This window comes from Manacus vitellinus, unplaced genomic scaffold (genome assembly GCF_001715985.3).
Source record: "Manacus vitellinus isolate BGI_N305 unplaced genomic scaffold, ASM171598v3 scaffold_8_pilon, whole genome shotgun sequence".
Classification (NCBI taxonomy): Eukaryota; Metazoa; Chordata; class Aves; order Passeriformes; family Pipridae; genus Manacus; species Manacus vitellinus.
This window is the reverse complement of record NW_021940864.1, coordinates 22,986,148-23,009,427: the sequence shown is the minus strand read 5'-3', so window position 1 is coordinate 23,009,427 and position 23,280 is coordinate 22,986,148. Positions and strand designations below refer to the sequence as shown.

At 36.0% G+C, this 23,280-nt stretch overlaps 1 protein-coding gene across 1 annotated transcript in view; it reads right to left on the bottom strand.

Annotated features, from left to right (window-relative positions):
* Positions 1-23,280, bottom strand: part of SMYD3 (SET and MYND domain containing 3) — a gene marked incomplete at its 5' end in the record, with an annotated part of 349,684 nt that overhangs the window by 58,416 nt on the left and 267,988 nt on the right. Inside the window, 2 exons of the mRNA XM_018085017.2 lie at positions 14,699-14,809; positions 23,156-23,258. Of these exons, the coding sequence (XP_017940506.2) occupies positions 14,699-14,809; positions 23,156-23,258 (214 nt within the window). The remainder of the gene's footprint in view (positions 1-14,698; positions 14,810-23,155; positions 23,259-23,280) is intronic.

The following is a 23,280-nucleotide window of genomic DNA, read 5'->3' as shown; positions in this document are numbered from 1 at the left end:
GCCTATAGCTTCAGTTGGGGATTCACTCACCTTCACTCTTGTGAATGGACTTTGTTAAGAACCACATGTATGTGAAAACCTCAGTGCACAGAGTCCTGTCATGATTCCAGATTTACATACGATTTCTGAAGTTTTAAAAGTTCCCCTGCCTTTTTCCATGAAAAATAATGCCAGGTCCAAAAATGCCAGTTCAACTACTCTTTCCAAACCACATAAGATTGTCCTCACCAGGAGCTGAGTTGTCAGAAAAGAAGACCTTTTCTGTCATATGGCTCTGAAGAGGGTGGGTGGGACACATGGCACATTCCAAAGCTACTCTGTTTGCAGATAAAAACAACACTGTATTCCCTGTGAGGCTATTGGGAGGGGGTGAACCCAACTTTTGAACAAATTGAATTTGTACTTTCTGGTTTTGAACTCTGAAAGTAAAATAGGACACACTGCAGTTGGATGCCATATTGCATCTGTGCAGTATATTGCTCAGTATTAGGCAGGCTGCATTACCTCACATAATCGATATCATCTCTTCATAGGTTACTGATTCTGGTGTCTGGAAGTGCATAAGAATGGCACAGGCTAATAATACTCTTAATCATGTAGGTATTGGAAAATGTAACAGTTGTTCACACCATTGATGTTTAAGTGCTCTACTTAGGCATTGAAATAAAGATGAAGGTTTCCCCAGACCCCGCATACAAATAGTGCAAAAAGGCAAGCACTTTCACAGAGTATGAATAACCTTTCCTTAACATTATCCAACTTGGTTACACCATTATAATATTTACCCAGAAATTTGAAAAAGATATCAAAAACAGCTGTGGGAAATTTATTAAAATGAGATGCCTTCAATAAATAGATAATTAAGATCAGCAAGTCTATTTTAGGAAGTCATTTTAATTTAATAAAATTAAATGAGACTAAGATAAGTTTATCCCAATAACATCTCAGATTTAATTAAGACTTAATGTATAAGGTAAGAGAAGCAACCAGACAAACAATTCTCCACCTCTTTGGCTGCAAGTCCATTATCTGTCAGGTTCACAAGCTCAGATTTACACTGTAGCTGTCTGGGGTTCTGCTGAAATAAATCATAGCTCTAGATCCCCATTTCTGATGTTGAACATGTGTTCTATCTTTGTATTTACCAGGCAATTCCAGTTACTCTGTATTATTTACCTGTCCTAATAAATGTTTATTATTCTCTCAGTCTTTTTCATCCATTAACTTTACTGGCAATGATTTTGAAATTACTTCCACTTCATTCATGAAAATGCTGGGTACACGAGAAATGGGGTTATTATGGACACACTTTGAAACTATCTGGTAAGCATTATATATAACTGATGATTATGGTGATTTAGTATTTAAGTGTGTTGTCAGAAAAATCTTTAGAGTATATTATATTTAGAGTGCATATATATAAATTCCTGTAGTAAGACAAAATACACTGAAAAAGCTCAAATTTTTCATTAGTCTTGACTATCACAGCCCAATGGAACTTCTTTGAGACCAATAAGGATCAGAGATCAAGTCTTCTTATTATTAGAGCTTTTCTGATTTACATCCACTCTTTGTGATAAAAATCTCAGTAAATAACACCACAGACAGTATTTTCTCTCTCAAAAAGCAGTATAAAAGGATGCTAGGTTACTTAGGAAAAAAATGAGATAGTATCTAAAGAGATCTGTCAAAATATAAATAAACAGGGCTAAGCAGCTAAACTACATCATATCGTCTTGTTACCTGGAGCCTCTTCAAATAAAAGGCACATGTATTGAACACATTCTGAAATCATTTCAGTTAAGTGTTGGTCATCCTGGTTGCTGGCCAAAACATTTTCCATATGTATTTTCACAATTAGGTCCCTTAAATACTATTACTCTTTTTGGTGATAAAGGAGGCAAAATTACACAAGGGCTATCCTTGTGTCCCACACAGCTCAGGCTCCTGGGGATGAGTGACACTTTGCAGGCCCAGGACCTCAATGCCTGCTCCCAGTCAAGATGATGGAAATTGTATGAGCAACAGGACTGAGCTTTGTGTCTGTAACAGCACTGCCTTTATAAACCTCCCTTTTCAGGAGCTTAAAGCTGACTGCACAATTCCCATCCAAACTGCAGAGGCTACAAGCAGAAATAAAAATTGATTGGATGATGGGAAAAGCAATAAATAAAAGTTCACTATTTATCAACTCAGAAAAGCCAGAGGAAGGGAGGAAAAGCAAAGGAAACTACTTACAGCTTAGCATAAATGAAACAGGGCCTTATGCCAGATCATCCAAAAATTCCTGTCACATTTGTAATTCCATTGTAATTTCCAGCATCAGTCCAAAAATAAACCCTGTGGGAAATTCACTTACCTGGGGAAGGATACTGTTCAACCTAATCCCTAGCAAACGTGAAGCTGGTATTTCGCAAACTGTCGTAGTCATTACACATTTTTTAAAGCAATCTCTAGGTCTCTCTTACCACACAAACTGTCAGTTATATGGTAAATCTGCTTTATTTCTTAATTCTGCAACCTGTGGAGACATACAGTGTCACTGAGTGCATTTAGTGGCTCAAAATAGACATGCAGGTCCAAAATCCTCAGAATATTTAGGTATTCACAATGCATAATCCAATCCACATTCATCAGTGCATTGAAATATGCACTTAAGTTTAAAAGCATGTATAAATCCCATTAAAGTTAATACTTATGCAAATAACTAAAAACTTAACACTAAGGAGAAGTGTAGTTACTTGTGTATCAAAGTTCAGTTTATGCTTCTGTGATTTGAAGAATTTGTGCCCATTGAATTATTGGTTCTAACTGAAGAGATACTGACATTAAGTTAGATATTTATTTTTCAACACTAATATCAAAGCAATTTAATATCTTAATGCATAATTTATCTCATGCTAAAATTGTAGTTATAGTAATTATGGTTTTTAGCGTACACTGCAATGCAAAAAACCAGTATTTACTTCAGCATATGCTTTCTGAATGAATGAGTACAAAATACAGGAATTTGATTGTGTAGCAAAGTACATGCAACATGATTAAGGTCATACACTGTTGATCAGTCTACTCTAAACCTTAAAATATTTAGTGCACCTCAAAAGTTAAAAGTGGCAATTCCTAGAGCACTGATACAAATTGATTGCCTAACTCACCAGCACGTTTCTTGAATATTCAGTGTCAATACTCAAATCCACACTCTCCAATCTTCAAGTTTTTTAAAGTCATGAATAAAAAAGGTTGAATTAATTTTTTACAACTGCAGCTCTTCCTCTAGAATTTTGTCAACAAATTTGACTGCCTACTACACGAGTATTAGTTTAATATAATCAAAGAAGAGGTTTGCAAATAGCTTTAGAAGATATTGTACAGTGTTTTAGTAACTTCAAGAACTTCTACTTTAGAGAATTATTATTGACTATCCTCTTACTAAAACCAATTTAAACCAGTAAAGGTTCTTCCAGCGTTTAAGGGAAGCAGTTAGAAGCATTCTATAAGGCAAATGTGTGCTTAAAACAGTTTCCATACCTTTCTAGCACTCTATTGTTCTGATTCAATAACATGGACATTTTAGTCATTGCCACAAAAAATAGGAAGAGAGTGGAAAGGACATTCTCAAAAATGTCATAATGTCATGGAAGCTATTATAAGACCCTTGAATATTTCTCAGGGCCTTTATTTACTGTTTGGATAGCTATCATGCAGCTGGTTCCTGTTGACTGCCAGTGTTGTGAGTATTTACATGCCTCAACAATCAATGGTGATCAGCCAAGGTGATTCAAAGCAAAGGGAGGTAGCCTACATCACAAAACATATGCTGAAAGTTAGACATCTTGACTTACCTGAGAGCAACTGTTAAAGGGATCTGATGCAACAACATAATTTGGTGAGATATAATCTATATTGGATTTCTAATTTTCCAAAACAGTTCACAGTAGTAGTAATTTTTCCTCCTGATAAGTACTCTCCCATAAGTACTTCACTGACTAAAACCAGACAAACTGTTCTCCTAACATGTTTTTCCCAGTCAAATGAATGAGTGTTGCTCTGACAAGCATGTTATCTCAAACCTTTCTTCTTAAAATATCTTTTGCAGGTCAGGGTTTGGGGGAGGGGAGAAGCAGGTCACTTCATATGGATCCCTACCTTCATTAACCAACTACAATTTACTAGTAACTGAACTTCACAGTATCTTTCTCCACTATACCATATGCCTATAGATTTAAACTACTGTATTTTTGGGCAGTAGCTGGAATTAAGTCAAAAGGTTTCAAAACTCAGAAGGATTTAAGTTATACACTAGAAATACTCTGAGAATAAAAATTGTCTAGATATTGTCAAAGGAAGTGCAGGAGCTTTAGTTTATATCCAACAGTTGTCAGCACTGGCTAAGATAAAGATTCATACCATAAGCAATATGACACAGCAACATATGTTTCTTAATGACAGTGTTCAGATAAATCCTGGGCAGAACTGTGATACACTGTTTCACTACAGTCCCCAGTTCAAATCACTTTTTATGGCAAAATCAACAGCTTTCATAAAATTCCCTCAGCAGGACATCCTACAATGGGTCATCAAATTATAAAGTCCTCTGCTGTAGCTCATGTGGCTGGAATAAATACAGCCTTTTCAAGCCTGATTTTCAAGTCTTTTAGAGAAAAGAAAGTTCCTATTCATGCCTTAAAATAAAGCTCACAAATACAAAATTTGTAACTACAGCTTTATGGCACTGTTGTGATATTAATTGAATTAATAGCAAGAAACTTGTATGACACACTGCTTATCATAGCAATTTTTCAATCCAAAGCATTCAGTCTGCAGTTTTACAGTCTCAAAAGTTATAGGCTTCCTTGTTGTTCAAATGAGTTCATTCTTGCTTTAATAGGCCTCATAGGATATTAGTTGGGCCTGCCACTGGTTTAAGCACTGAAGAGCATGATTCTGTCTTTCTCAACCTATGATGCTTCCTACAAATTCAGCCAGAGCCTCAAACTTTGAATTATTACACTGTCAAAAAGAAATTAGAATGAATTCATGATACCTGATGAACTTGCCACAGGGTCCTAAATCAGTCAATCAACCTTTGAAAAAGAAAATGAAATATAAAATTTGGCTTGCAAAGAGTGTTTGAAAATTTAGAGGCAGCTGATAGGAAAGCCATCTTTCTTAATTTAATAAGCCTAGAGTGAAAGATGCATTTCCACAATGTGGCATGGGAAATGACAATGTGAGTCTTTGCAGTAAGTTTCATACTGAGATATACTAAAGAATAATTAATCTTTTTAATATAACTTTTAATATAATGGGCATTTCAGCATCTGTTTTATGGCAGGAGATATGAAATAGGGCTGCACATTACTTAACAGAGATCACAAAACAAATAGTAGCAAAAGAAAACAACCACCATCAGGTATTGCATGTGTAATATATTGCTCACTAAATAGGCATATCTTCAAAATTGTCCCTGTATGTTCCACACGTACCTGTGCACATATACATATATGCACACAATATTGCTTTTCCCACTAAAACCTATGCTTGTCCAGTGTAGATACATGTCCACTTCATCACAAAAAGCAATTACAGTGAAATGGGTCACAGAATACACTGTTCTTCCAAGACAGACAGGCTAAGGAGATGGTTTAGTTCAAAGATTTAATGACAGGCAGATTACCAGGTTAAAATCTGGACTACTAGATTAAACTTCCCCCCAGATTTTTTTAACCTATCTTGGACCCATATGAAGTAAAACCATGATCATACTTCAGGGCCCTATGTGCACAAGTCTGCTTAACACAACCATTCATGATTCCTCTCCTCTCCTCTGATTGGAATTATCAGAAAACTAGGACAACAAACAGAGTAATGAAGCTAATTTTACCAAGCATTTACACCTACTGTATATGTAGTATTTCATTCTAGTGATTTCCAGGCATTGAATGGACAGTAATTGATATCAGAAAAAATATACTGTAAGAAAGTTAAGATTTATTAGCACAATTTTTTGGCTGAGGAAAATAAAAAGAAAAACTGCTCAATATCATGAAGTATATAGTATACAAATAGGATGGCACTAAGAGCACAGAATGCACTGATATGAAGGAGCATAATAGGAACTACAGTTGAAAAACTTTTATTCAGAAAGAAAAAGGTTCCTCTGGACTAGTTTTGGGTGATGTCTTCAAAAGGGAATGAGTTTGGAGATAACAAAAACTTTTGCTGAAATTACTTGAAGATGGTATATTGTGAAAAATTTCAGTGAACTAATAAAATAGTGTCCTATTTCAAATTAGTCACAATTTTGCTGATAAAGAGTAGAGTCCTTTTCCATCTTGTTTTCTTCCTCTATGTTGACATGACTCAGATTGTTTGTTGACTTCACTGCTGTTATTATTTATAAAACTGGCAGTATCAGAAACAGCTACACTGCTTTAGGTTTGTAGACTGTACAGAGTAAAAAGAATACTCATCCCAAAGATGAGAAAAAACATTGAAATGGAGCAAAATATATAGCATGCCAGCAAAGGCTGAAGTTATGGTCAACCCATATAATGTTAATGTCCTGCTTTGGACCTATAAAGGTAAATGGTAAAATTCTTTCCTTGTCAGAAAGGTATTTAGCTTACATACAGAGAATGAATGGGAGAAAGGTATTTCCACTCACTTTCTTTTCCTTGTTCTTTAAAATTCATAGCCCATTACTTAAAATACACACTTGGAAAGACAAAGATCTAAGCTTCCAATTTCTACCTGATTTGGAGAAGGAATCTAGAAAAAAGATACGTTGTGCTTTCTGTATCCTGGACTCACCTGAAACTCACCTATCACTTGAAGCACTAACAGAATTGTGGGGTCCCCTACCCCTTGGGATCTGCTCTTACACTGAGGATAAACTTCCATTCTAACTCTGATGAAGATACTATTTTGTCCAAAGTGGAAGACCTTCAACAGGAGAGATTATTGTATCCAGAAGACAGAATACCAGTCAGTCCAGAAAACTGCAATTTAAAGTTGCAACATCTTTTTTTTTTCCCTTTTAAATGACTGAAATCGGATCTGAATTAAAATCCACCATATTTCAAGTAAATTACTTAATTAATGAGATTTTAAAAGATCAAACATATTGCAGAGTAGAGAAAAGAGACTGAAAAAAGTGACTGATACTAGAAATTGCCTTGACAGGCTGAAACATCCAAGACCTTATAGGAACCTCAGTGAAATAGAATTCAGAGATTCAAGCTCAGATAATGCAACAACTGGTTTCAATATTAGGGAAAAAACCTGAACTGGGGTCTCCAAAATCAGTGCAGGAAAAGGTGTTTGGAAAGTGGTCTGTCTGATCTAGTCCTGTATTTTAAATTTTTTAATTACTACTGTTTCTAATTTGCTAATGCAGAGCAAGACCTTTCTTATTTCAATTAATAATTCAGAAGAGGCCAAATAGTGACTGCTATAGGAAGGACGCTATTTGAAAAAAAATCATAACAGTAATAGCTACTTCTAACAACAGTCCTAAGGAAGCTGGACATTAATAAAGGGGGAACACTGCCATCCAGGCACTTAAAAGTAGCTGCAACAGCCTAAAACAACGATGAGAGTGGACTACGTTCCCTTGGCAAAACAGTGTTTCTGCTTAAAACGTCTGCCAGAAGATTTACATTTCCTCTTAAATGGCTGGATCTGAGATTCTGAGCAGAATGAGATTCTGCTCCCCTCAGATGAGAAGAAAGCCAGACTCCCAGGAGAGTACTACACTCTAACTTCTACCTTTGCTTCAAATATGAACTTGTTGGACCAAACCGATACAGATTTCCCCATCAAGGTTCTCCTGAACAGGCAAGGAGTTTGCATACAGTTTTCAACTCATGTCTATTTATAACAACAGCTGCATCTTTTCCATGACCTTGACAACCCAAGTGAGCTCCAGTTGACTGCTGCCAAGGGGTGACCAGAGCACACTGAGGCAGTCCCAAAACAACTGAGATAGGCAAGTTGTTATGGAAAAATGATTGCACTCCATTTGTCACTGTCTTTGGAATGGACCTTTAGTGGAAAAGAATTAAAATGCTGAAAGATAGAAGGAGCCTCAGAAGTCTTGTAAGAAATGCTAAGACGCTGAAGAGGTGGTGCCTTAATGAATGAGAGATCCCAGAAATCAGAAACAGTTGCCTTGGTTTTTGCTGTCATTTTTGGCACTACAAAAATAAAATCCCTCTGTCCTTAGCTGTTTGGAAATCCATCCCAAGAGGGTAAGATCCTCTGAAAGGGAACAGAAAAGTGTTATATTGACGGTCGGATTTCAGGAACCAATCCAGGGTTTACGTCACTACCAAATGTCTTGCCAGAAGGAAGGAACTGTTAATCAGACAACCACCTATGGAAAAAATCAGTACTGTGTCCCAGTGGGCTGCTAATTACTGATGCTTGTACTTGATGCTTTTGTAGGCACTGGTTATACTAACACTGGGCTAAAAGAATAGGTTGGTGAAATATTTTTGATCTCTGGTTTGATGTCATTTTGTAGTTTGCTTCAAAGGCAATTCAAAGGCTAGTGGCAAAACAGTAAAAAAGATGAGGAATAAACATTTTTTACAATAAACTATTGCAAACTCTGTATTTTATTAGGAAATTATTAAACCATAATTTTATTAGAATAAAGTCCTGATCTTTTTTTCTTAACTTTGTAGGTTAGTACTTAGAAAGTTCCTTAGAATCATGACTAGAGATACAGATGCTCCTAGTTAATTTTTTGTTTTGATCAAGGGGTTTTATGTTCAGTTAGTTGTATAAACAGAATTATTTTCAACAATCCCATTTAATCCTTGCTTCCCAGGCCTTGTCTTTTGAATTAATTTGGAGATCTCATCTTTAATATCGTACTTGGAAAACTTAGTGAGACTGTAAATGTCTGAAAATAAATAAATATTGGGGAAACTGGGACACAAACTTCTGGAATTTGGTAATTTGGCAATTTAAAAAGGTACTTCTTAAACACATAAATTTGTGTTCCCTGTGTCCTAAATATATGATCCCTGAGGGAGGGGTGATATTTTTGTACTAAAACCAGTACAGTGATCTTGCATGAAGTCTTTACATGCTAATTCAAAACAACAGTCAATAATAATAGTCTTCATGTAACGTCTATGTAATTTAAGCATATATTCTTCAAAGGTATTGCTGACATCAAACATGGACATCAAAGGTAAAAGTGTCATATCCTAGTGTATTCTTGGCCATATTGAAGTATCTTTCAGAAAACCTGGTGACGCAAATCAATCATGGACATATGCCATAGCAACAAATTAATTCAACTTACATAGAGGTTCATTTACATTGATGAAATTCCTAAGCTACAGTTGTGTTGTTTTCTCAGCTTGTAACAGAATGTCAAAACTTCTAGAAGGATCAGGAACTTAGTCAGTGGAGTTTTTTAATAATAGAGCTGGTGGATGTATGCAATAACAGCTAAAGAATTGCGAGTGACATTTTTTGTAGAGGTGGATAGCTTGGCTGCTGTTCAGGTGACCTAATTTTGAAAGTCCTTGAGTTGGAAACTGGACTTACGATGTTCTCTACCAAACTCAGGATGCAATATAAATAAGTACTAAGCAAAGCAATAGACTGATTAAAGGAATAAAATACTTACTGGCATTTTGTTATTATTAACTTTAGTAACTATCAAACAAGCAAAACAATTATTCAGACTCAAACTCATTGTTTTTGACCTTGTAATAAATAAAAGCTTTCAAAAAACCAATATAGACTAAAATATTAAATCCTGGATCCAAAAGAGAAAGACAACTCACAACAAAGTAATTCTATAAGCACAAATGTTCCTGAAATCCTTGGCTGAAAATGTAGAACATGAACAATACCCTGGCTCATGACTGTGGAAAAAACTGTCTTCATTTAAAATGTTTGTCATCAATATAATCCCATCTTTAATTATAATTAATGCAAGGGACTTTTATATGCTGGAATGGTAACAAGAATTCAGCTTTTACAAGGGTACACATTTGTTAATTACAGTGGAGATTGATCTTAACATGGAGTGAAGAATAATGCTTAAAGGTGTCAAAGATACAATGAGCTGAAGACATTACAGTAGCTATAACTTGAAGCACAGACAGTCAGGAAGTACTTTATGAGTGACTTTTAGAAAGACATGTTTATTTCCCTCTATTAATTACTAGGATTTTTTTTCCAACTTTGGCCAGAAGTGTTGTTTAGATTTGTAGCTATTGGCATTTAATTTGTCAGGAACTGAACTGCCAAAAGCTCCATCTCAATCTTATCTTAACCAGTTTACAGTGATGTAAGCACTTGCCAGGCTTCTTGACCAGCTGCCAGAAGACACTGGCCACCATTTTGGTTAAGTCCTCTTAGAGTTAAAATACAGCTGATATTGAGACCCAGGCACCAAAAACTATTCAGGATACCCAGTTCCAGCTAGTGCTGCTGTTTGCCTCTATATATTCTCATCCTTGTGACATCTATGCACCTGGGTTATTTCATGGCTGTGCTCACAGTTAGAGAGGAAGATAAAAAACTACTACTGTATAGCAAACCGAGATTAGCTTTGAAGTCCTTTCATCAGCAGTGACCAATGAGGAACGCTTCCTTTCATTTTGCATGCAATGCAATTGCGACTGTACAGCCACGGAACTCTCTGTTTGGTCTAGGGCTGTGTCTGCTCACACTGACTGCCAGTGTGTATCAGTTGATGCTAAACTTCAATTACGTTTGCTTCAGCAAGGGTCCTTGTGGTTGGGCTGCAGCCTGTTTCAGGATACTTGAAAATGTAGCCTTTCCCATTTTACAGTCTCAGATATTGACAATTGTGCAAGGGAACTTTGTACACTTAGGCAGCGGTTAGAGAAGATTGTTATGCTGCATGAAGTTGCTATATCTAGCTAAAAAGACAGAGTAACTATGAATTTCAGTCCTTGCTGATGTTGGAGTGAATTTTGCTTTTTTTATATAACTGTAACATGAAATATTACAGTAAATGAGAAATAAAAAATATTTCTTCATAGGTAAGTTGCATCTTAAATCATGTCAGAAGCCTGAAATATTATAAAAAGCCCTCATGTAACCTAGAATGGCAAAAGAGCACTTTGACACACTACTCTTGTTTGTGTGCATACCTAAAATGTGTGACTGTAGTATGATGTAACCACTATCTGAGTTTAATCAATTTTAGCACAAAAAACAGTGAAGAAGCAGTGACACTGACTGTAAGATATATTTGTCTACAGCAGCAGCCAGAGACAAATGCTTGAAGTGATCTGCATAAACAAATTTTAACGACAATCTGGGTGTTGGCATGCTGAAACCTACATAGTTGCAACTGCACTATGCCTATCCATGTCAGCTAGCACAGAAATCTAATCGTGATTCTTGATTTTGTATTTATATACCCTTCATGGAGCAGCATAATTTATCTCACTAAACTTCATCTGTTTAAAGTGTGGGCATTTACTTGAAGGCATGCCTTTAACCTCTTATATCCATCCCAGTTTTCATAGATTTCTACTGAAAGACAGTATGAATGATCTGCTTGTCTTTTCTTTGGGTATGGAGGGAGGCATAAAGAACACGTATAAACCTCAAAACATTCCACTTCAAGAAATTATTCTCATTTAAACAAATCCATCACATAAAGCTAAAAGACCTTAGAAAACACAGCATCTTTCTTTATTATCCTTTGGGCATCAGAATACTCAGCAGACATATAAATTACCAACTTCACCCTGAATTTGTGGAAACTGAGCAGACCAGAGCTTCACAGAACGTTCACAAAAATGACCACCAATACAGACAGACTGATCTGGTTTCCAGTCAAAAACCTGTTCAGCTCCAATTGAAATGGTAGCTTCTCACTAATTATGAAAAATAAGAGTAGGATCTTGGAAAACACAAAGGTTGCTTTTGAATAAAATGAATGCCCAAAGTCACTTACAGTCAGTAACTGACTTGAGAACAGAAACTTAATACCATCTTCCTTTTTCACACAGGCATACAACAATAAATGAACAAGCCTTTAAAAATATAGCAGGAAACATAAATTTCATTGATAATAATCTTGCAAAGTATTTTTATAAATATGAATAAAATAAGCATGCATGTAACCAAGTTCAAATAGATATAAGGTTTACATGCTCTTCATATAAATTGTAATGCATATTTCCCACAGGATTCTCAGGATTGCTTTTAAAACATTACAAAGGGTGTAGAATAAAAGCTACAATGGAAATTACCTGATTTAAAGTTCTACTGTAAATTGCTGTGTGCATCTCAGGAGCTTTCACTGGTCCCTAGTACATGCTCAGCAGCTCACAGGCACACTCAGCAAGACTGGAGTAACAAGAAGCTATGAACTCTGTAAATGTTTGTTAGTGTTTCAAAAAGTATTCTACCTTTTCTGATGAGATGACTACAACTGAAAAAATTCCCAACACCCAAGAACTTACTTGCATGCATAAAGCATTTCTGCAATTTGCATTTTTACCTTTAAGCAAGACATACAAGATGAATTGCTGTTGACTAAACCATCTTTTTTCGCAAAGCAATGTTGTAGTACGGGAATTTACTGTTAGTTGATTATATTTATTGATTCACAATGTTGAATCTGCCACTCCTGATAACCCAAAGTTGCAGATGTTGCCTATTCTGTTGAAAATGACTTTCCTTTTTAAAAATTTTCTAAGATGTCTTGGAAATTTGTCTCAGTATTAGGGGTATTTCAGCAGGGATGCTATTGAATAATTTTGTCAACTGATGACTTTTAAGCATCTAAATTCAGACATTACGTAGTTTAAAAATCCAGTATTTCACCCTTGGTACCTGCAGTGTTACTTGCCTCTCAGTTTACCAACAGCAACTGAAATCAATGGAAAAAAGTCAAAGTTTCCAAGTTAGTCATGTAGGGATTTTATAAAAACAATTTTTCATCACAGAGAAATGAAATGTCATACTGTGAGGACTGCTGCAGATAATGTCTAATCACTCTAGATTGAAGCTGAGGATAAAGATGTCTTCTTCATAGACAACAGATGAAGTTGCCATGAGGCTCCTAGACTTTCATAGACCTCTCTACATGGTACCAATGGGGCAATTACAGAATTTCAGACTGCAGTTACACAAAGCTTTCCAAACATTTTGCAATATTATTCCCAAGGAAATTTTGCAAATGAGCAAAAAAAAATCTACAGAATCTGAATACAAACTACAGTTATATTTTCAAAAAGAAAAAAAAGTATTAATTTTAACCTATGTATGAGACTATTATTTTCATTAATATATGCACATATAATTTCACTACAATATTTTTTGATGTTATATGTTGATTTTTACAATGATATGTACACTAGCTTGGGGATATTGTTTTTTAAAACATTCCACATGCTCGATGGTCTTTATACTACTTGTCTACCCTTTCACAAACCGCTAAGTGATCCTTAAAGACTCTTTAGTCTGCTTATTTTTCTTAATCATCATTGCATCTGTGAGGATGCCATTTACCCAAAACTAATCCAAGATTTCACGGCACTTGAGTGACCATCTTTAAAAGAAAGACTAAAGGAGGTCTTCACTTCACTGCCTCTGAGTAGAATTGCAGCAGTCTTTACCAGGCACAGAATGCCAACACAGACAGGAAGTAATTTAGCATTATGTCATAAGCCTGAAACTTTTCTGTGTTCTCTTTTTTGACCTGCTAACTGATGAATCAAAGCATAAGTTACAGTTTAAACTTTGGGGGTTCCTTTTTTTTTTTTCTGTATAGCAATTATTTCATGAATCATATTATGCTCCTTGGAATTACATTTTCACCTTTCTTACTATTTCTAATCAAGCAGGAACACATTTAGCTATGGCATGTGACTTATCCCAAACATGCATTTGTGAAAATAAGAACAAGTGTACATATAAGTGTACAAAAGAGACGAAGTACATAAACTGCTATGAAGCCAACCTCATTCTGCGTATTCCATTTGATCATTCATGAGGCTCTGAGCCAAAATTATTCCATCAAGCCTGTATAACTATGAAGCAACCCAGAATATAATAAAACCAGTCTAGGCTGAACCCTGGTAAAAGGTCACACTACAACTACTGACCTGCTACTCCAAGAACTGATGTAAGTGAGCATAAAAACTACAGTCACCCAAGGAGGTTCACCATTCTAAGAACTGCTGACTAAATCAGTAATTCTTGAAAATTACTGATGCAGGCGTTTGTCAGAATTATTTCAATATTATTATGAGGATAAGCACAGCCTTCCTGTATTATCAGACAATTGGCTTCAGTTAAAGTTCTAAGATTATTCTTTTGAATAGAAAACCAAAAAAAATTCTTTCAGTTTAAAGTCATGTTAAGTCTCATGTTTCAAGGTCCATGAATCTCAAAGCGATCTGAACCACATATTGGAACTGAAAGTAGCTCCTAGCTTTATGAACAACGCATATTTTAGCAAGAAATTCTTCTTATCATGTTGCCAGCATTTCCTGCTTTTCCTTCCTTCACAGTTGTCTTCCATAGCAACATAAACAGCACTGAGAGCAGAGGTCATTTTCTCCTCTAATCTGGCCATTCAATTAGTAGCCAAAGATAAGTATTACGTAAAGGAAGGGAAGGTGCTGACAGGCCTAGGAAAACTCTGTTCATTGGCAAGGAATTTTTTTACTCAACTTACCTTCTCCTGATTCTGGCAGAGAAGACAATCACATTCAAAGCAATACTGGCGCAGCAGTTGCTTTTGGCGTTCGCTGGTAGGCATCAGTGATTCAATATAGCTGATGGTGAGCTGCATGCAGGACATAAAAGAACAGAGTTGGTATATTTTACAAAAAATCCATTTTCAGTGTATGTATAGCTAAGGTAACATTTTTTGGATATAACATTTTTTCCAACATAAAATACAATGTTAATAGACTATTCCCTAGAAGAAATTGCCTCCTTTTACAAAGAGTGGGGAAAAAAAAGGGCAAAAATAATTTCCACAGAAGAACACTTCTGCACATTTCAAGATCAATATTCTTTGAAATTATTAATCAACCCCAAATTATCACTATTTCAACTTTTCATTCTAATTTGGAAGATAAAGAAAAAAGAAAGGAGAACAAGAAAGGAGAACAAAGAAAGTCAGTATTTGAATTCCATGCGAATGAAATCTCGTTTTCTGTCTAACTTCAAAGTTTAAATGTGTATTTACCACTGCTGTTATACAACATTCCACTATCTCCAAAAATTTTTTCTCAAGGAAGCCCCTACTTTCTTATATGTTTGTGCCTAAGGATAATTCCCCCTATGTCATACCCATATTCAGTATGTCTGTGATGTTTCCCTTGTGACCAAGGAAGCACAAAAGCATTGCAGTCTAAGTTGTTGAAACTATTGACAAGAAGATTTATTAAAATGATAAAAGAAAATTTGTGCCTACATTTGTGCCATTTTCAACTCCTCATGCTGTACAGAGTGAATTCCAATGAACTACAGAGAAGTCTGTAGTTTGTTCACTTTGACACCTGCCAGAAGGAATTTTACAGGGCTAACCATTTGTAGGGTTCTTGAAATGTTTAAAGTGCTGCACAGGCACAAACTAATGACAAGGAAAAGAGTATAACAAAAAAAACCAGTCCAGTTCAGACCAGCATGCAGTCAAACATGCTATTGAGTGATTACACTATGTGCCCAACACACTTTGAAACATTATAGAGAGGTCAGAGCTAAAAAAAATCAGGTCATTACTTCATCCTGAGCCTAGACACTTCAACTAATTGGTAGAATTTTCACATGGTTCTCAGTTAAATCATGAGAGTCCACTCAAAGAAATTACAGGAAAACCTGACCAATTTGTAGCAATGACTACGAAATCCATTATCAGAACCTGCATTTTGTGAATTAGCGAGCATTCTAATTGAATGAGCAATTAAGAAGCAACTAAAACAATGCCTGCTTTCTTTCTTGCTTGCTATTACAGTGTAATTTGATTACATACTGAAGGAGGACTGTATTAAAAGAAGTCTATTGAGATGGAAAAATTAAGTATTTAAAATTATCATAAGCAGAAAGCCTGCAGAAAAAATAAATATGGTCTCATAATTGAAGATTAATAATATACTTAATGAAAGAGACAAATAAAGTTCCATAATTAATCAAAAGTTAGAAAGTGTGAGAACTTTTAGGTTTGCATTCTATATAATGTTGTTCTGTCCCAGCTTGTGCATGTCTGAGCCAAGAGAGGATTAGTTTCACCACTACTGGCTTACAGCAGAACAGAATTATAGGCTTCCCTCTGATCTTTCTACAGAGAATGGATGGAAATTGTTCTGCCTATTTATTTTCCACTCTTTTCTCCCAACCTCGATATCTTCTGCCCCATTATCTCCAGCGTCCCTCTTATTCTTTCTCTTCTCTACCCCTCAACATGAGTATAATTTTCCTGTCTTATTCTCACCACCTGATTATCTAAACTTGTTTCCCATCCCTCAATTCTAGCTCCTTAAATAGCCATTCTTGGTACAATGGGATGACTTCATCATTGTGCCAGTCTCAGATCTGTCCTTATGCCTCATCTAACACCTTTTCCCCATATCTGATCACCTACACACTTACTCTCCCAAGTTAAAAGTCCTTGTTGCCCTACTCTGTTTTCCCAAACATCTTCAGTGATCCCAAAAACTTTCTCCTTGCTTCTTTCTACAGCTGGTTCTAATCAGCAACTTCCCTAGTGTGGCAAGAAAGATGTCTCCCTTCCTTTCCACAAAGCATTTTCCAGCCAAGCTGCAGTCCTAACCTCATCCTTCAGACATTCCAAACCCAATTTCCCTCTCCCATCACAAGCCTCCTGATCATTGTGCCTCCTTACAACTTGCAAGTGTTTTCTGTCAAAATCATTCCACACAGGCTGTTCCCTGTCTCTTATCCTCTGCATAAACATCTCTGGTTCTGACCCATGTCCTACTGGGCTTTAGGTTCAGGTGGCATCCAGAAGTAAAAGGGATTTGACCAAGTTCAGACACAGTGCAAGACAGTAGGAATCTTCTGGGAGAAATAATTCATGTGAGATTAGTCTACTCTTTGCCAAAATGTTTAAGACAATGCTTTAAACCCGATCATTACTATTGAAACCATCATTAGGCCGGGTTTAGTTCTAATGCTGCAAAACAAACACAGAGCCAATACTTTATCTATCATCAGTCTACAGGCTTCATCCCTTTCTCTTTTTATATTTTTGGCTTTTTTTTTCTTTCTTTTTTTCATTTATGTTGCAGAAACCTTGGAAGTAGAAACAAGTTTGAAACAAGTAGTTTCTTTTTCAGAGGTTATCAAACAGTTGTGGATATGAATAGTCACATAACAACCTGCTCTGGATTAGAGCATTATGACTGGGCATAAGGAGGAAGACAAGAGGCTTTTAGCATTTTAACAACTTAAGAGTTTCTCTTGCTGTCAGAGGCCTGAGTTCAAATTTCCAGTCCTACCAGCAGAAATCCATAAGTTGTAGCTCGCAGCTTAAGTGGGAAAATATAATTAGAATATCTAGAAACATGACCAACCTAACAGCGACTAAGCCTACACTAACCATTTAATTGTTTAAAAATAAGAATTCTGTATTCAAGTCTCTCTTACACTTGTTTTAATTTTGGATCACTTCATTAGAGGCAAGGCTCATTTAACTTGTACGTAGTTAGGAAATATGCACATTTATCAAAGGTTGTCTTAATGGTGTTTGCATGTGGGATGTATGCTATTAATTAAAACATTATTTCAGCTGACCAAAGCTTGACTCTTTATTGCATCGCTTATGAAGAATGCAGTAAATCTTTTGCCCCCGAGCTGAAGAATATATATTAAAAAACAATTATGAAGGCATGAGACTTATTGACTCAAGACATTCAGCACTCTCTGAGCCCTGCTTCTCACTCTGACACAGAAATTCTTTAACCATGGGTATGATGGTTAGTTTCTCACGTTCCTCATTTGCCAAATGAGGTGGACACAATTTTCCAGTACTGCCATGCTGCAGCGGACTTAATTTATGGGGTTTTTTTTTGTAACAGACTATAAGCTACAAAATGTCTAGATAGAAAATTCTGTAGAAATTTAAAATTAATTATTTTAATGCAAACAGCAGGGAGAAAAAAGTGAATCTTGTTTTTGCAATCATAGGTCTCAGGGTCTTAGAGAGGGTTTTGTACAGAAGTCTGTTAATAACACAGAGTTATAGACTGTTATGGGTAACAGTCTATGCTCTTTCTGCTTTGGCATAAAAGATCAAAATGCCTTCTAACTCAACAAAAAATTTGGTTTTAAAAAATGTAATGTGACAAAATGCAATGTGGCAAACATACAGCGATATAAAACTTCTCATAGAATTTCAATAACAAAAACATTATATAATTTGGTTGAAATCTATCTTGAAAATAGATTTAATTGATCATTCGAAATTATGATCTGTGTTTAGTATTAATTTAGAGAAAAAAAAAAGATGCTCTGCAAGGGTACAGTCAGTTATGTGATTTTCTGAAGAAAGATACAAATTTGTTGTAACTGAACTCTGAAGCTGATGAGAAGCCAAGCACCCATTTTGGAGCAGAATTGCACCTCAGCTAATCCATTCTATCTCTCTGCAGGACTAATTGCTTTGAAGGCATACAACTTTTTATCAGAGAAGAGGAAAAACCAGCTTGTGCCTGCCTGCAAAACACCAGGTAGCCTCAGCAATTAACAAAAAGTCAATTGAAATTGTAGCACACATCTTGATGCTGTTTCAAGTGGTTACTTAAGGGTAGGGAAAGGATGAAGACCTCTTCAGAGCAGGCTACTTGTCTTTTTGACAAAACCGGCTGATAGGCTACCTTATCACTAAAGGAGCCCTCATAATCTCTAGGTGAATAATTTTTGCTTTCTTATGATCCTTCCCCATATCTTACCTTTCTTTGTGAGACTTAAATTTCATTTCTGTGAAGAGGAAAGTGCAAGAAAAGGAAAACTTTGTATGCTGTCAAATTAAAATCACCTCAAGTTATCAGAACTGTGATAGCACTACAGAGAAGTTGTGAAGGTCCCATCTCTGGAAGAGTTCAAGGCCAGGTTGGATGGAGCTCTGAGCAACCTGATCTAGTGAAAGGTGTCCTTGCCCACAGCAGGGTGGTTGGAATCAAATGATCTCTGAGGTTCCTTCTAACCCAAGCCATTCTATGATTATCTTGATGGGCAAAAATTTCTTATAATTAGTTTTGAGCTGCTGGAAGCAAGTTTCAGAATTCAGAAAGTCCTGCAGTCTTCAGAAGGGATGTATAGAAAAAAGTCCCCACAAAAATCTATCAGGTTGTTTTTTCCCTTCACATTATTAGACTCAATTATGCTCAAAAACCTGCTATAGAATAGTCTACAGAGCCTTAGTGGCCCTTATAGCCACCTTGACCCCACATCTATGCATGGAGATCAACAGCTGCTCCCAAACCTTCTTCTTCTTTCACTTCTTTTGTCCTCTCCTGTTTCATTCCCGTGATGCCACTTTCAGGGTAGAAGACATTTAAATGTAGCTGATCAAGCACCAGAATTTGGGGTACTAGCATAGACCCATACTGCCTTATATGAATTATAACAGAGTCAGAGCAAGGACAGGTAAGTTAAAAAAAGAAAGGTTACCAAGCTTGAAGGAAATTTTCTAACAGAGCCAAGTTTTCACTTTAAAAATTCTACATTCAATGACCATTTTAAATGTCATTTAAATAAGCTACATAATGACAGAAATGAAAGCCTTTATTCTGAATATCACCTAAAGCATTCACTGGCAAAAACCCATGGGAACAGTTTGTTTTTGTTTTAAATGGTAACTTTCTGCCCTCAAAAAGCATAAAACATCATTAGCATAAAAATCAAATAATATACTTAAATATAAATCTGGTTTCCAAAGCAAAATTTAAGGACCATATACTTCTTACTATTTCTGCAACACACTGACTTCTTAAAGCATAAATCTGGTTTCCAAAGCAAAATTTAAGGACCACATACTTCTTACTATTTCTGCAACACACTGACTTCTTAAAGCTTTCACCTGGGAAACCACGCAGTTACACATGAATCCCTTCTTTCAGTGCCCTCGAAAAAAAAGTAACATTCATGACTCATTATTTTGTAGCACTTCAGGACTGTCAACACTGCCTTTGCCACAGAAAAAAGGCCTAGATTGCTAGGGTATGATTTTTGGGAGTGATTAGTTTTCCAAATATACAACACCATCAAATTTAGCAGTTTCATTCTATAAGGATACAGGCAAAATTCAATTAAAGCACACAAAATGCCACATGCTTTCCTGTCAAAAACATGCAAAGCTGAAGAAATTTGCCTAGACATGAGATTAAAACTGAAATGAAACAACTTCAATCAGAATATAAAAACTTTTTGAGGTTCTCATAATTTTGCATGCTTTTTATCACTGACCTGATAAATATAATTACTGTGTATAGCTTGAGTACTCTGAAGTGTGGTTGGGGCATAAATGTTACTCCTGAAAAAATCTGCACTACACTGCAGCAACTACATCCAATGTAATAACTTCTAGTTTACAACCAAAATAATATCTAGTGGTTCCTCCCTCTTTATATGATTGTGTGATGACCACAGCAGCCCACGAGCTCAGAGCCCTTTGTTTCTGTTTTCCCTGTGACTATAGGTGTTCAACAACTCCTTAACGTGTACACTGCTGTAGTGTACTCTGACAGAAACTACTACAAATGTGCAAAAATATTTTTACTTCTCACTAGCCTAGTGAACATATCATATTGCAGTGGCTGATACTTTCAGGGCAACAGTCCAGAGGCGCTATCAAGTTTGTTCTTGTATGGATGGGAAGGCCATAGTCCTCTTCTACTAATCTGAGGTTGACTTGCTACTTAGCATCTTACTCCTAATAAATTTTGTGCTTACTTCCTTTCTATTAATTATTATATAGGGAATCTCATTCTGTCTGAGTCTATTGTAACAGGATAAGACAAATTTTCTAGTGATTATATTTAAGTTTTCTTGTTGCCCCATGGCTTGAAATAACATTCATCTTACCATCTCAAGGCACCCAATCTGATCAGAAAACCCAATCAGATTTCTCCCTAATATATTTTCTCTCCCATTAGCTCAGATTCTGATGTCTGTAATGGAAGTTAAAACTCAGCTTGTAACAGGTGATGTAGCTGAAAATAATATTGAACTGCTGACTTGTATATACCCTCAAATAATTTTATTTCCCTCCCTCTTCCCATAACAGATCTAAGTTAATACTGACTTTGCAGCTTTATTTTGTCACTTAAACCTTAAGACATTTTTCTTCCATAGACACATCCTTATTTAAAGAGTCATGTACCTCAGACTGAGACTTTTATTTCCAGGTAAGTCAAGAGGACAGCTGCTTTAACATAGTATGTAGGTTTACATGTTCCTTAAGGCAAGTACTCCTTTTGGTACCAAACCCATAAGGAACAGTTGCAACAAAGACACTAGAACATGAGCTCTTTGGAAAATTCTGACTTTATTTTACCACCTCAATGGTGGCAAAGTGTTTTAGAAAATACAATATGCCCACATAAGGTGCAGTCATTTTAAAGCCTATATTAACACAACTGCAAAGTCACCACAGACAAACTAGTCCTAGCTGCCCTGCTTTGTAATTTACATGTATTTCCTGATTGCCTTACAAGGAACTAGTAAATTACACCATATCTGTTTCACCACCAGTTTTAATCTAGAGATTTCTGGGGGCTACAGACCACTAATACAAAGTCTAAAATTCGGGTCACAGCTTCAGAGCCATAGTACAGTCTGCACATCATACCTGCAGAGAATTCTACTTCACTTCTCACTCCAGAACCACCCAGGGCCACATCAGGGCCTCTCCACTCAATAAAAGCTGCTTCTCACAAAGAATTGCCTTATGAAATTTACTTAGAAAAATATACCCAGGTACAAAATAAGATAGCTTCAGAATCTTTAATAATTAAGCTTTAATAATTAAACCAAAGGCATCCTGGAAGACATTAAAATCGACAGTATTTTTAAATAAACAACCCATCTTAGTGAACTGGGAAGCCAACAGGAAAGTTATGGTTTATGGATAAAATAGAAGAAAGGTGTCTGTAATTTGGCTTAAAGGAGAATGACAGACTAAAAGATGTCTACAGTTAATAGCTTCACAAATATATATTGCATTCTAAAAAATTTCCCTCAGCAAAAATGCAAAAACATTTCTGCTGGTTCTTAACAAGGTTTTACCTAAAAAAAATATTTTACCATTTACTTATTTTCATGGCCTACTATACGTGAGAAAAGATACATTAAAAAAAAAAAAAAGAAAAACTTCATAGGGAGGAAAAGAGATACTACTTCTAAATTAGAATATATATGCTTTTCATATTCTTGGGGTTTTAAACACAGGTGTGAACTGTATTTACATTAGGTCACGATTTTGAGATGACCAATAGCTGGGACTGTGTAGGTCATTGGTGCATCTAAAGTTACATATATACACACATCTTTGCAGGTCTTATTAAGCACATTCAATACTGCATTGCTGCAAAACACATTTATTTTGAAATTATTTCCTAGACACAAATTATTATTTTCAAATTAGTACAAATGCCATCATAAAGTTGAGAATAGCTTAGACCAAATCAGAAATCTCTTGAAAAGGATATTTTGAAGTCTTTCCTAGTGAAATGGACAAGAAAACAAACCATGTTTTGCTGCTCGCACTGTCAATGAAAGGTTTACTACAACTGCATGGTTGCAGGCAGACAAATGCTTGTTGTTGCAATGACTTAGTGAACACTGCATTCCACTCAAAAATATTCTAAGTGTTCTGTCAGGGTAAAGACATCCAAAAACAAACAAAATGAAGTGCCTAGAGGAGGAAAGGAGGAACAAGAATTTATCAAGACTGCTAGTGATTTATGAGAAGTAATGATTATGGGGCCCAGGCAGTGTGAAGAGATTATTCTATTTATCATTTTCCCCCCTGATAGCTATGTGCTAGAAAGTGGCATCAATATATCATCAAAATATTAAGCTGGTGGCCCTGCAGTCTGGAATTTATTTAGGGAGATGTCATTGTTGCAGGTGTCTGTGACGGAAGGGAGGACAAGTTAATTACCTCTTCACCAATCTGGATCTCTCGGACAGAGCGAAGTAAAAGCTGGTATCCTTCAAAAACGATCACACAGTTTGGGTCACAGCTGTGGTTCAGTAAAGACATGCTGTGAGGGGTGGTAGAGGGGG